Source organism: Acomys minous, assembly GCF_964271855.1.
Source record: "Acomys minous genome assembly, chromosome: 9".
NCBI classification, from domain to species: domain Eukaryota; kingdom Metazoa; phylum Chordata; class Mammalia; order Rodentia; family Muridae; genus Acomys; species Acomys minous.
Window position 1 is genome coordinate 15911587 of NC_140490.1, and position 13400 is coordinate 15924986.

Consider the following 13400-nt stretch of genomic DNA (forward strand, 5'->3'; position numbering starts at 1 on the left):
TCTCAAAGAACTAGCTCTTAGCTTCGTAGATTCTTTGAATTGTTCTCTTTGTTTCTAATTTATTGGTTTCAGCACCGAGTTTGATGATTTCCAGCCATCTACTCCTCTTGGGTGTGTCTACTTTTTTCTGCCCCCTAGGGCTTTCAGTTGTGCCCTTAAGTTGTTCGTGTGAGATGTTTCCAATCTCTTTGTGAAGGCACTTTGTGCTATGAACTTAGCACTACTTTCATTGTGTCCTCTAAGTTTGGGTATGCTGTACCCTCATTTTCATTGAATTTTAGGAAATCCTTAATCTCTTTCTTTCTTTCCTGACACAGTTGGCATTGAGTAGAGAGTTGTTCAGTTTCCATGTGTGTGTAGCCTAACATAGATGTCCTCTGAAAGACTCCACCAAGCAGGGCTCTAACAGATGCTAAGACTCACAGCCAAACTCTGGGCAGAGCATTCAGAGTCATATAGAAGAGCGGGGAGATAGAAGGACACAGCAGGGACAGGGGCTCCACAAGGAGAACATCAAAGCCAACAAATCTGGACCCAGGGGTGTCTGCAGTACCCATGATTTGATCACCTCCCCTCGGCAGGGTAGCCTTGCCAGGTCATAGAGGATGATGATGCAGGCTATCCTAAGAGACTTCACAGGCTGGGATCAGATGGTGGGGGAGGAGGGCTCTCCCAGTCAGAAGACTAGGGTAGGGGAATAGGGGAAGAGAGAGGAAGGATGGGAACAGGAGAATACAGGCAAGGGGGTAACAATAGGGAGGTAATGTGAATAAATTATTAACAAAAATAAATTAATTTAAAAAGTCTTAGCACTATATTTATTGTTACTTTAGCACTTTCACAATCTAAATTAATTAATTCTGTATGTGTCTTTGCCATGAAATCTTGCACTGCCTAAGAAAAATTGTTGCTCTTCTTTCCCTTACTTCTACCATTTTGTATTGCATCTGTCTTGTTGGTAGACAACCCTGAATTTAATTAGATGAATAAAAATTGGATAAAGATACTTTACAAGTCACACTTCAAAATCAACACAATCATATTTTTAAAGAAGCAAACCATTCTAGGGGCTGCTGGGATGGCTCGGGACTTAAGAACACCTGTTGTTCTTTCAGAAGACCCAGGTTCAGTTCCCAGCACCCACCTGGCCCGGGACTTAAGAACACCTGTTGTTCTTCCAAAAGACCCAGGTTCGGTTCCCAGCACCCACCTGGCAGCTCACAGCCGTCTGCAACTCTACTTCCATCCTAGGTGACGCAGCCCCCTCTCCTAACATCCATGTACAGCCACATGCACGTGGACCACATGCACACACGCAAGCAAAATACTTACATACATACAGCAAAAGAAATATTTAAAAGTATTTTAAAGCCAACTATTCAACATGGCTATATTCAAACTGAAGGTTCTATCATATTTCTGGTTGAATTACATGGGATTAGCTAACAAGAACAAGAAGAAGAAGAAACACAATGTAATAGGAAGAGACCAGGTCTTTTGACAACTGCTAAATGGACCAAATTAATAGCAAATTAAAGAAAGGGCTGAGTATATTTTTTCTGAACAGCCTAAGTATACCCTTGCTAGACACAGTGAAAATAGTAATATTGGGAGGCAAGAAATTTTCTCTGCTCCTGAAAGCCTTACAGTTATGGCACAACTACTTCGCCTTCCTAGGTCTCAGTTCCTTCATAAGTTAAATAAGAAACAGACAAAAATTTAACAATCTTCCAGTATAAAATTTGCAAGTCTATAAACAACACAATTCCTAAGAGACAACATCATAGTCAAAAGGAAAGCAAGTATTTACAGTATCAAATTGTCTTATGAAATAAAGTTAAGTTACTTCTGGTGAAGTTAGTTAATTTCCCTTACAGATCCCAGAAGCCATTCAGGAATGTCCTGAGATACTATCTATAAGTAGGAAACATATGAAATTCTTTCTACATAGGCAATGCCATAAAATTTGACAAGATTAACAAAAATTGAGTCACAAAATATATTCCATTTTAGAAAGGAAGCAAGTTAACATGGTGTTACATGCCTATAATCTAGCATGTAGGAGGTGGAGGCAGGGTTCAAAGTCAGACTATGTGACATAAGGAGACCCTGTTTCAAAATAAAAACGTACACAGGAATCAAATAAGGTTACATGAAGCTAATTTTAAAAATAGATAAATTAAAAACATCAAGAGTTTGAGCAGAGATATCCTGTATAGATGGCTAAAACTAATCCCAAAATCAGTTACTGAGTGAGGATCGCACTGCCAGGCTGGGCTCTTTCCCTACAAGTTGTTCAGGGAAGTTCCTGGGGCCCCTAAAACAATACAGGCAATTACCAATGTATTTGAATGATCAGTACAGCTAGACAGTAAAATCCTCTTGCTGAACACAGTAAATGCTCTGGCTGTAAAACATACAGAAACCAAGCTCTAACTGATATGGAAGCTACTCACTGACTAGCCCTCATAGTGACAGAAAAGTGTAATGGAGGGGAGTGGGGTGCCATCACTAACCGTGCTGAGCCACAGGCACTGAATGCTATACTTCTGACTGGTCAGGCAAGATGTGTCCTCTGGTATGACAGTGGCAAGTCTGTTCTTGGGCAACTAATCACTTTCTTATTAGAACTAAGGCCTATTCCATAGGAGCAAATTCTATTTTCATAAACCTGGTCAAATAACTGGGGCTGGGGAGATAGCTACAGCTGTTGTTTTGATAAAAGTGCTCATCAATTATCTTCTCAATAACTATGTTTATTCCCATATATTGCTTTTGTGTTTGGTCAGAACAAATGAGCAGTATAAACAGCAGTCTCATAATAGGACAAAGTGCTAAGAGTAAGTTATTGTTGAATGTTTAGTCATAAATGGGACATTTATATCACAGTGTGACTTGGAGAGCATTGTAGTAGACAAGGCAAAAATAATGTAACAGCCAGAAGATAGAGTAATGTAGAACACTGTCTCCTGGGCATGATGCAGACATGGCATTCTTTTTTTCCTTTTTATTAATTCATTTATATTACATCTCAATTGTTATCCCGTACCTTGTATCCTCCCATTCTTCCCTCCCTCCTGCTTTCCTCCTACTCCCCTCCCCTATAACTGTGACTGAGGGGCACCTCCTCCCCCTGTATATAGACATGGCACTCTTGAACTCACAGCAACCATGATAACTTTTGAAAGATTGGACAGTCAGTATCCTGTCATTGGGGGAGGATGTTATAACAAGACCCACTCTTTCCTGAGGAGTTCAGGAATGAACTTCACAAGATCCTACCCTCCATGAAGATCTATGAGTAGTCAAATGGCTGCTGATGTGGTGGTTTAGTGAGAAATGACTCCCATAGGCATGTGTATCTGAACACTTGGTACCAGTTAGTGGTGTGACTTGGGGATGTTCTAGAAATTTCTCAACAAGGAGCATTACTGGAGGATGCAAATCACTGGTAATGGACTTTGAGAGTTTATGACCTCATATCACTTCCAGCTGGCTCTCTGTTTCCTGGTGTGCAGTTCATAGTGATCTCTTGGCATCCTGTTACTGCTGCTTTTCCACCATTATGGGCATATACTCCTCTGGAATTTTATGCCAAAATAAGCACCTTAAGTTGCCTTTGATAATAATATTTTATCACAGTAACAAAAAGGTAACTTATGAGTGGAGTGTTTCTCTGAAGAACCTGACCATGTTGGTTTTTTGAATAATGTGGAGGATTTGAAACTCTGGACTAGAAGAGCAGCTGAACGCTATAAGCAGAGATTAACAGACTGTTCTAGGAGGATCCTGAAAGACAGCGTGCAGAGAGCAACATAGAGGGTGGAGGCCCAGCTCTACAGGTCTCAGAGGGCACCAAACACTGTATTAGCAACTGGGCTAAAGGAAATTGCTATATTATTTAGCACTCTTCTGCCCACATCCCTGAGACCTTGCCTAAGGCTAAATTAAAAAGTAAAGGACTGATCTATTTGCCCAGAGAAATTTCAAGTCTGAATAACACTGAGCCTGTGGAATGGTTATTAGTGATAAACAGCACACACCCTCTTTTTTTTTTTTCAAGACATGGTTTCTTTGCATAGCCTTGGTTGTTCTGGACTTGCTTTGCAGACCAGGCTGGCCTCAAACTCGGTGACCCACCTGCCTCTGCCTCCCTGAGTGCTGGGATTAAAGGCATGCACCACCACACCTGGCTTAGTGATTACTCTTATATAGAGTGCTATAATGAGAAAAAGCAAGTAAGACAGAGAAGAATACAAAATGTACAATTTGGACAGGGAAAAGGAGCACCAGTAATCTTAGTGTTGCCCAAAGGTATAGAGTAGAAAGAGAATGTAGTGTCAATTAGGAGACACCTAATCTGTATTGGAACAATGAGAAGGCTGCCTCAGAAAGATCTCACCCCGATAAGCTTCCAACTTGTGAAAAAAAAAGGCCTAGGGATAGAACATGATAAAACATATTATATTCATGCATAAAAATGTCATAATGAAATAATTAATATGTGCTATAATGATAATTATTAATTAGCATAATTAATACATGTTAATAAAAAGAAGCTCTTTGAGACCTTCTGTAAAGTTGCTTACTTTCAAGTCTCTTTTTGAAGAAAAAAGTCATTCTGTGGACTAATATTCAAACACTGAACTGAGCTGGAGATTTCGAGCCAGATGTGGTGATGACCTTGACATGTCCACCACACATGTAACAAAAAGATTGACCAGACTACAGGAGACTACAACCAAGCTACATTATTCCTTAAAGTAGCACTCTTGCCAGTCTTGGGTGGAAGCAGAAGTTCAGTTAAGGAACTATTACTACTGGAACTCCTAGGAGATGAAAATCCAGTTGATTGGATAAGAGAAAAAGAAAATGCAACTGGCAATGATGACACACATGTGTGACCCCAGCTGAGGGAGGAGGAGGATAGGGTAAATGCAAGCCTCAGCTCACTAGCAAGACCCTGTCTCAAAGAAAAGAAGAAGCACAAAGCACCTATAAGCTTACAATATTCTTTCCTTCTTGTGCTGTATACCTGAGCAACTTCTCAAAAAGGCAGTATGCTGAGTATTGTTTACAACCTTGCCTTTCCATAATTTGACACTATTATACCAAATGGTTCTTATCAATAAAAAAATCATCATCAATGTATCTAAGTGTGCTTCAAACTCCAAGAGAGTCTTATTTTGTACCTGTTAGTAACACAAAATAGCATGAATGTCAAAACAAGAAAATTTCTAAAATAGCAATGAAAGTAGTTTCCTTTAGATAGACAAAAATCAAATCTTCCAATCTTTTCAACCCCTATTTTGCTCATATTTAATATCAAAATTATTTTTTAAATAAGAAATTACTATGGTAAGAAAAATTAAATGCAAACCTATTTCTAAAAAAGCTAAGCCAATGATCTCAGTACTATCACCACCTATTAGCAGAGACCTACCCCCTTTCAGTTTTACCTTTTTTGCAGGTGTCTTTTTCTGACTTGATGAAGGCAACGTCTTCTGGAAATTCAGGTCATGTGAATCATCCTCTTTGGAAGCATTAACTATTCCTGAACAAAGAGATGCAAAGACTTCATCAACTGAGAAGAATGAATAGAGATTGAAATCCGAATGAGAAAAGTCAAGCTATATGAGAAAAATTCACCTACTTTTCAAAGCATCTGATCTTTGCCTCATATTAATGTCTTCCCCCTGTTTTGAAAACCCAGCATAAAGGAGTATTTTGTTTCTTAATGTCACACTTAAGAAGCTGGTTCCTTCTTTTTTCTTTTTTCTTTTTTCTTTTTTCTTTTTTTTTTTTTTCTTTTTTTTTTTTTTTTTTTGGTTTTTTGAGACAAGGTTTCTCTGTGTAGCCTTGGCTCTCCTGGACCCGCTTTGCAGGCCAGGCTGGCCTCGAACTCACAGCAATCCACCTGCCTCTGCCTCCTGAGTGCTGGGATTATAGGTGTGCGCCACCATGCCCGGCTGGTTCCTTCTTAAGAAGCAACTGTTTGTCCATATTATTCGAGAAAATATTCTTCAAGTAAATTTTAAGTATAAACAACATATAGAACCTATGCATTGAGAGCTATAAAATAAAATTACTCTGTATATCAGAGTCTATGAAGCAGGAGGATATCTGTGAGTTATGGCCAGCCTAGTCTACACAGTGAGTTCTAAGACAATCAGGAAGATATAATAGAGAGACAATGTCTGAAAAAAAGAAGAGCCAAAACAAGTGAAGCAAAATAATCCTAGACATCTGAGAAGTGAAAAACCAAAAGAAACTCAAGGTGGTGATTTTATAACAAATTAATAACATTTATTTTTGTCATGATTTCACAAATGTTGCTGGGTTTTACAGTGAAAATGGCATATTGTTGGTAAAGTGCTTTTAATCTGTTCTGAAAAATGATACAGCAACACAAAAAAAATTCAGATCCACTGTGTCTATTTTCCAATCCTATGTATTTATTCTAAAGCATTAATTCAATAAAATAAAATCTAAAGTTATCAGTATGTGGTCCACAGTATGTCTACATTAAAAGAGGAACGCTGAGAATAATTGCGTGCTAAGTATATATCACAAAGAGGAAGAAAGCAGCTACCTGGTCTGTCTGATTATAAAGAGACCCAGGAGCAGAACAATGTCTAGAGTTGGAGCTACAAAGTCAAGAGACAACTGCGCTACTTAGAACCTAGCTTGTACCTTTAAGGCACTAATTACAAAGGATCCTGAAAAGGCAAAGTAATCCGGAGCTAGAAGAAAAAGCTAGCTCAGCCTCCAACCCTGGCCTCTACAAGCCTTCCTAAGGAGATCTGCTAGAACAGACCCCAGGATCATCCACATTAGACCCCCACACATCCCCTAATTCCCTGCCTCGGGGTCCAACTGGAACACAGCCAGCAGAGGAGAACTGTGGGCTATTTCCTGAGTTCCAGCCTCAGTCTCATGGTAATACCTGCCTCCCCAGGATGGCTCCCAGGCCTCAGGATCATCCAGCCTCTAGTCTAAGGCTGTACTCACCTTCCTGAGGAAGCAGGCAAGAGCCGCAGGAACACAAGGTTCGAACCTCTGGCCCAAGGCTCTACCTGCCTTCCTGAGCACCAGAAACACCCATATAAACTCACATAAACTGAACAACTCTACTCAATGACCACTAGGTCAGGAAAGAAATAAAGAACAAAACTGAAGACTTCCAGGAATTCAATGAAAATTAAGACACAACATACCCAAACTTACGGGACTAAATAAAAGCAGTGCTAAAAGGAAAGTTCATAGCACTAAGTGTCTTCATAAAGAAATTGGAGTGGTCTCATACTAACAACATAACAGCAAACCTGAAAGCTCCAGAAAAGAAAGAAGCAAGCACACCCAAGAGGAAGAGTAGATGACTGGAAATAATCAAACTCGGGGCAGAAATCATTAAATTAGAAACAAGGAAAACAATATAAAGAATCAATGAAACCGAGTGTTGGTTCTTTGAGAAAAATCAACAAAATAGAAAACCCTTAGCCAAACTAACTAAAAGGTAGAGAGACAGTATCCAAATTAACAAAATCAGAATGAAAAGGGGGACATAACAACAGATGCTGAGGAAATCCAAAGAGTCATTAGGTCCTACTTCAAAAGCCTGTACTCCACAAAATTGGAAAATTTAAATGAAATGGACAATTTTCTTGATAGACTCCACATATTAATGTTGAATCAAGAGCAGGCAAACAGTTTAAATAGTCCTATAATCCCTAATGAAATAGAAATGGTCATTAAAAATCCTCGCAAGTGGAAAAAAAAAAAAGTACAGAGCCAGATGGTTTCAGTGTAAAATTCTACCAGATTCAGAAAAAGACTTTCACAAAATCCAACACCCCTTCATGTTAAAAGTCTTAGAAACATCAAGAACACAGGCACATACCTACGCAAAATAAAGGCAATATACAATAAGCTGATAGCCAATATAAAATTAAATGGAGAAAAACTTAAAGCAATTCCACTAAAACCAGGGACAAGACAAGGCTGTCCAATCTCTCCATATCTTTTCAGTATAATACTTGAAGTCCTAGCTAGAGCAATAAGACAACTAAGTGAGATCAAGGGGATACAAATTGGAAAGGAAGAAGTCAAAGGATCAGTATTCACAGATGATATGATAGTATACATAAGTGACCCCAAAATATTATACCAGAGAACTCATACAGCTGATAAACACCTTCAGCAAAGTGGCTGTATACAAAATTAACTCAAAAAAATCAGTAGTCCTCTTGTATACAAAAGACAAATGGGCTGAAAGAAATTAGGGAAACTATACTCTTCACAATAGCCACAATAATATAAAATACCTTGGTGTAACTCTAACTAAGCAAGTAAAAGACCCGTGTGACAAGAACTTCAAGTTTCTGAAGAAAGAAATTGAAGAAGATATCAGAAGTTGGAAAGATCTCCCATGCTCATGGACCAGTAGGATGAGCATAGTAAAAAATGGCCATCTTACCAAAAGCAATCTACAGAGTCAATGAAATTCCCATCAAAATCCCTATACAATTATTTACAGACTTTGAAAGAATAATTCTCAACTTCATATAGAAAAACAAGACACCCAAAATAGCTAAAAACAAGCCTTACAATAAAAGAACTTCTAGAGGTATCATCATCCCTGACTTTAGGCTATACTACAGAGCATTAGTAATAAAAAAAAACTGCATGGTACTGGTAAGAAACAGACAGGTTGATCAGTGGAATTGAATCCAAGACCCAGAAATAAACCCACACATCTACAGACACTTAAGTTTTGACAAAGAAGCCGAAACTATACAATGGAAAAAAGAAAGAAAGAAAGAAAAAAGAAAGCATCTTCTACAAATAGTGCTGCTCTAACTGAAGGTCTGCCTGTAGAAGAGTGCAAGTAGATACATATCTGTCATCCTGCACAAAACAAGTTCAAGTAGATGAAAGATCTCAACATAAATCTAGATACACTAAATCTAATAGAAGAAAACGTGGGTAAGAGCCTTGAACTCATTGGCACAGTAGAACAGAACACCAATAGCTCAGGCTCTATGATCAACAATTAATAAATGGGACCTCATAAAACTGAAAAGCTTTTTTAAAGCAAAGGACACTGTCAATAGGGCAAAATGGCAGCCAACAGAATGGGAAAGGATCTTACCAACCCTACCTCCAAAAGAGGGATAATATCCAAAATATATTTTAAAAACTCATGAAATTAGACACCAACAAACCAAATAACCCAATTTTTAAAATAGGGTATACAGAGTTAAACAGAGAATTCTCAACAGAGGCCTCTCTAATGACAGAGAAGCACTTAAAGAAATGTTCAAGGTCCTTAGCATCAAAGGAAGGCAAATCACAAGACCCTGAGATTCCATCTTAAACGATCAGGATGGCTAAAATAAAAAACTCAACTGACAGCAAATGCTGGTGAGGATGTGAAGAAACAGAAACAGGAAACACTCCACCATTTGATGGCAGTTGTACAGATGTGTACAACCACTTTGTAAATCAATCTGGTGTTTTCTCAGAAAATTGGGAATAATTCTACCTCAAGATTCAGATATATCACTCCTAGGCATCTACCAAAAGATGCTCCACTATACAACAAGGACATTTGCTCAACTATGTTCATAGCAGCCTTATTCGTAATAGCCAGAAACAGAAAACAACCCAGATGTCCCTCAACTGAGGAATGGATAAAGAAACTGTGGTACATTTACACAGTGGAATACTACTCAGCTGTTAAAAACAAGGACATCTTGAAATCTGCAGGAAGTGGAGCTATAAAATATTATCCTGAATAAGGTAACCCAAATCCAAAAAGACATGCATGGTATGTACTCACTTACAAGAACAGGACGACCATGCTACACTCTACAGATCTAAAAAAGTTAAGTTACAAGGAAGGCCCAAAGGAGGGTGCTTGATTCTCATTCAGAAATAGAAATAAAATAGGCACTGGAGGTGGATGGATGGATGGAACTTGGTATAAGAAGGGCTGGAGATGGTGCAAGGGTGAGGATTAGGAGTTGGGAGAGCAAGGGAGAGAGGGTCTGGAGAGAGAACAAAAAATCAAAGGTAAGGGGCATCTCTGGGACTAGGCAGAGACTGGCATAGGGGAGGCCCCAGGACATCTATCAGGGTCACCCTAGCAGAGACTCCTAACTGTGAGGCATATGAAGCCTGAAGTGGAGGGATAAAATAACCAACCCATTCACAAAACCTTTGACACAAAATTTGTCCTGCTGACAAGATGTGCAGGGACAAAGATGGAGCAAAGATTGAGGGAATGGTCAAGTGAAGACTGGCCCTACTTAAGCTCCATCCCATGGGAGAGAACCAATCCCTGACACTATTAATGTTACTCTGCTATTCTTATAGACAGCCTAGCATAACTCCACTGAGAGGCTTCACCCAGAAGCTGATGGAAACAGATGCGGAGACCCACAGCCAAACATTAGACAGAGCTCAGGGAGTCCTCCGGGAGAGCTACAAGAATGATTGACAGAGTCAGAGGGGTCAACTACTCCCCAAAAAGACCAACAGGGTCAACTAACCTGGGCCCACGGGGGCTCACAGAGACTGAAGCACCAACAAAAAAGCATGCATGGACTGGTCCTAGACCCCTGCACATATGTAGCAGATGCACAGTTTGGTCTTCATGTGGATTCCCCAACAACTGGAGCAGGGGCCCTTCTGACACAGATCCTGTTCCCCTAACTGGGCTGCCTTGTCTGCCCTCAGTGGGAGAGCATGTGCCTTGGTCTGCAGTGACTTAATGTGTTGGAGCATGATGATACCCAGGGCGGCCTCCCCCTTCTCTGAGGAGTAGGAGACAAGAGAATGGGAGAGGGGTGACTGAGGCGGGGAACTGGGAGGAGAGGAGGAGTGCAGCAAACAGGATGTAAAGTGAATAAAGAAATAAATGTTTAAAAAGAAGAAAAAGTTTAATCTATCATACTTCCTAATATTAAATGACTTCACAAAGCTATAGCTATGATGATCAAAATAGTATGGTACCAGTATAAAAACATAGACTAATGGAACAGAATATACAACACAACATAAAACCAGATTTTGACTGCCAACTTCTCTTCATCAAGAGGCCAAGAATAAACACTGAGGAAACAGGTAGTCTCTCATGCTAGTCTCAGGCAAGCACCCACTGACAGAGAGCCCAACGACTAACTACAGTAGAAGCTACTGATGCCCTTTTCCTAAACTAGTACAATCTCTAACCATTTTGAATGTCTCCTTTACCCACAGTTAGATGGCTCTCACCTATCACCAGAGAAGCATCTTTTTACAGCAGATAAAGGCAACTGCAGAGATCAACAACTAGTCACAAGGCAGAGCATTAAGTGTACTCGGGTTGCCCAGCTCCGGCTGGTACAATACAGCCATAGACCCAAGACTCAGACAACATCACAGAAGAAGGGGCTGAAGATTTGGAGAACCAGGTAACCAGAATGGCTTGTGCTAGATAGTGTCTTCTAGACGTGACAGTCAAGTCGATATAGCTGCATCCATGAAATCTCAACAACAAGGATGCCTAAAACTGGCATAACAAAGGTCCTACCTTAGATGAAGAGCTACAGGCAATCAATGGCTGCTTAGAGGAGGAAGATCAGTCTTCTCCAGGGATGAGCTCCCCGATAGGTTACCTAATCCCACTTGCTCATCCCTAAATACACATACATAAGGACAATACTAAATGTTCTCAGTAGTGGGAGGGTGGGGTTGTAGGTATGTCCTGAATGGTTTTTGGTCAATTTGATATAAGATATGGAACTAAGAACTCCAATTGAGAAAATGCCTCCACCAGATAGGCCTGTAGGAAAGTCTGTAGGGATTTATCATCATCATCATCATCATCATCATCATCATCACTTATTATTATTATTATTATTATTATTATTATTATTATTATTATTATTATTATTAATGACTGATATGAGAGGTCTCAGTTCATTGTGATGGTGTCATGCCTGGGCTGATGGCCGTAGATGCTGTAAGAAAGCAGGCTCAGCAAGCCATGGGGAGCAAGCTAAAGAGCAGCACTCCTCCATGACCTCTGTACAAGCTCCTGCCTTCTACTTCCTGCCCTGTACGATTTTCTGTCCTGACTTCCTTTGATGATGAATAGTGTGGAAGTATAAGCCAACTTGATTTGGTCATGGTGTTTTATCACAGCAAAAGAGATCCTAATGGAGACTCGTGTGTGTGTGTGTGTGTGTGTGTGTGTGTGTGTGTGTGTGTGTGTGTGTGTGTGTAAAAGGTCATGAACTTGAGAGGGAAGGCTCTCTCATGAACTGGAGTTGGAGTTGAAAAAGGTAGGGGTGGAAACAATACTCATGCATGAAATTATTTTTTTTAAAGAATAATAATTAAATTTAAAGAAAAGGCTAGTCTCTTCAATAAGTGATATTAGGAAAACTAGGAGAAAAATGCAGAAAGGTAACACTGTACCCCTAACCCAAACTAAAAGCAAGTCATTGAAATTTATAAATATAAATTTATATTAAATCTTAAAATATAAGACCAAGACTATAAAATTTCTAGAGGGAAAAATTCTTGGAACTAGCTTGGATAATGGTTTTTTTATATGATGCTAAAAGTAAAAGTAACAAATGTAAACCTAATCAAGCATCAAATTAAAGTACCTGGAAAGCGAAAGAAACAACAGGATAAAAGGGAAACCTAGAGAAAGAGGAGCTGTTTAAAGCCATCCCTGATAAGAAGCTAATATGCAAAGTATATAAAAATTTCAGATAACTCAAAAGAGGAAAGACAAACAGGCAGATTCTAAAATGGGCAACAGGCTAAATCGACATTTATCCAAGGAAGAAATAAAAACAGTGACCAGATCATGAAAAGGTGCTCAACGTCAGTGATCAGTAGGACAATGAAGTCAAGAGTGCCGTGAGTGTGAGCACACACCAAAAAGACAGAAGATAGCAAGTGTTGGCAAGGATGCTTAAAGAACTCTGTTTGTGTGCTGTTAGCTGTTAGTGTGTTTGTGTGCTGTTAGCTGTTAGTGAGGGACCATCTGTTATAGAAACAGTACGGTCTCTCCAAACAAAGCTTATAACTATCATAAAGTCCAGAAATCCTACTGCTAGGTATGTTATACTCAAAATAAATTATTAAGTATCTTAAAGGAACATAGCATTCCCATGATCACTGCAGTATGACTCTCAGCAGCCAAGATGTGGAACTAACCTAACTGCCTGTCAAAAAAGAAATGGATAAACAAAATATTGTAAACATAAATATCATTTAATAATGTTCATAAAAAGAAGGAAATTCTGCCATTTATATTACAACATGGATAAAACTAGAGGAAATTGTCCTAAGTAATATAAGCCAGGTACAGAAAGACAAAACTGAATTATCTCAATTAT

The 13400-nt window shown here is 39.3% G+C and overlaps 1 protein-coding gene across 7 annotated transcripts in view; it reads right to left on the reverse strand.

The window, feature by feature from the left end:
* The window catches only part of PTPN20 (protein tyrosine phosphatase non-receptor type 20), a 68122-nt gene that overhangs the window by 37311 nt on the left and 17411 nt on the right, over window positions 1–13400 (reverse strand). For 6 of the 7 annotated variants that reach the window (XM_084793903.1, XM_084793906.1, XM_084793904.1 and 3 more), the window contains one exon: window positions 5460–5554. In XM_084793903.1, coding sequence (XP_084650029.1) covers window positions 5460–5554 — 95 coding nt within the window. Of the gene's footprint in view, window positions 1–5459; window positions 5555–13400 lie in introns of those variants that run through there. The other variant, XM_084793907.1, reaches the window with a different exon arrangement.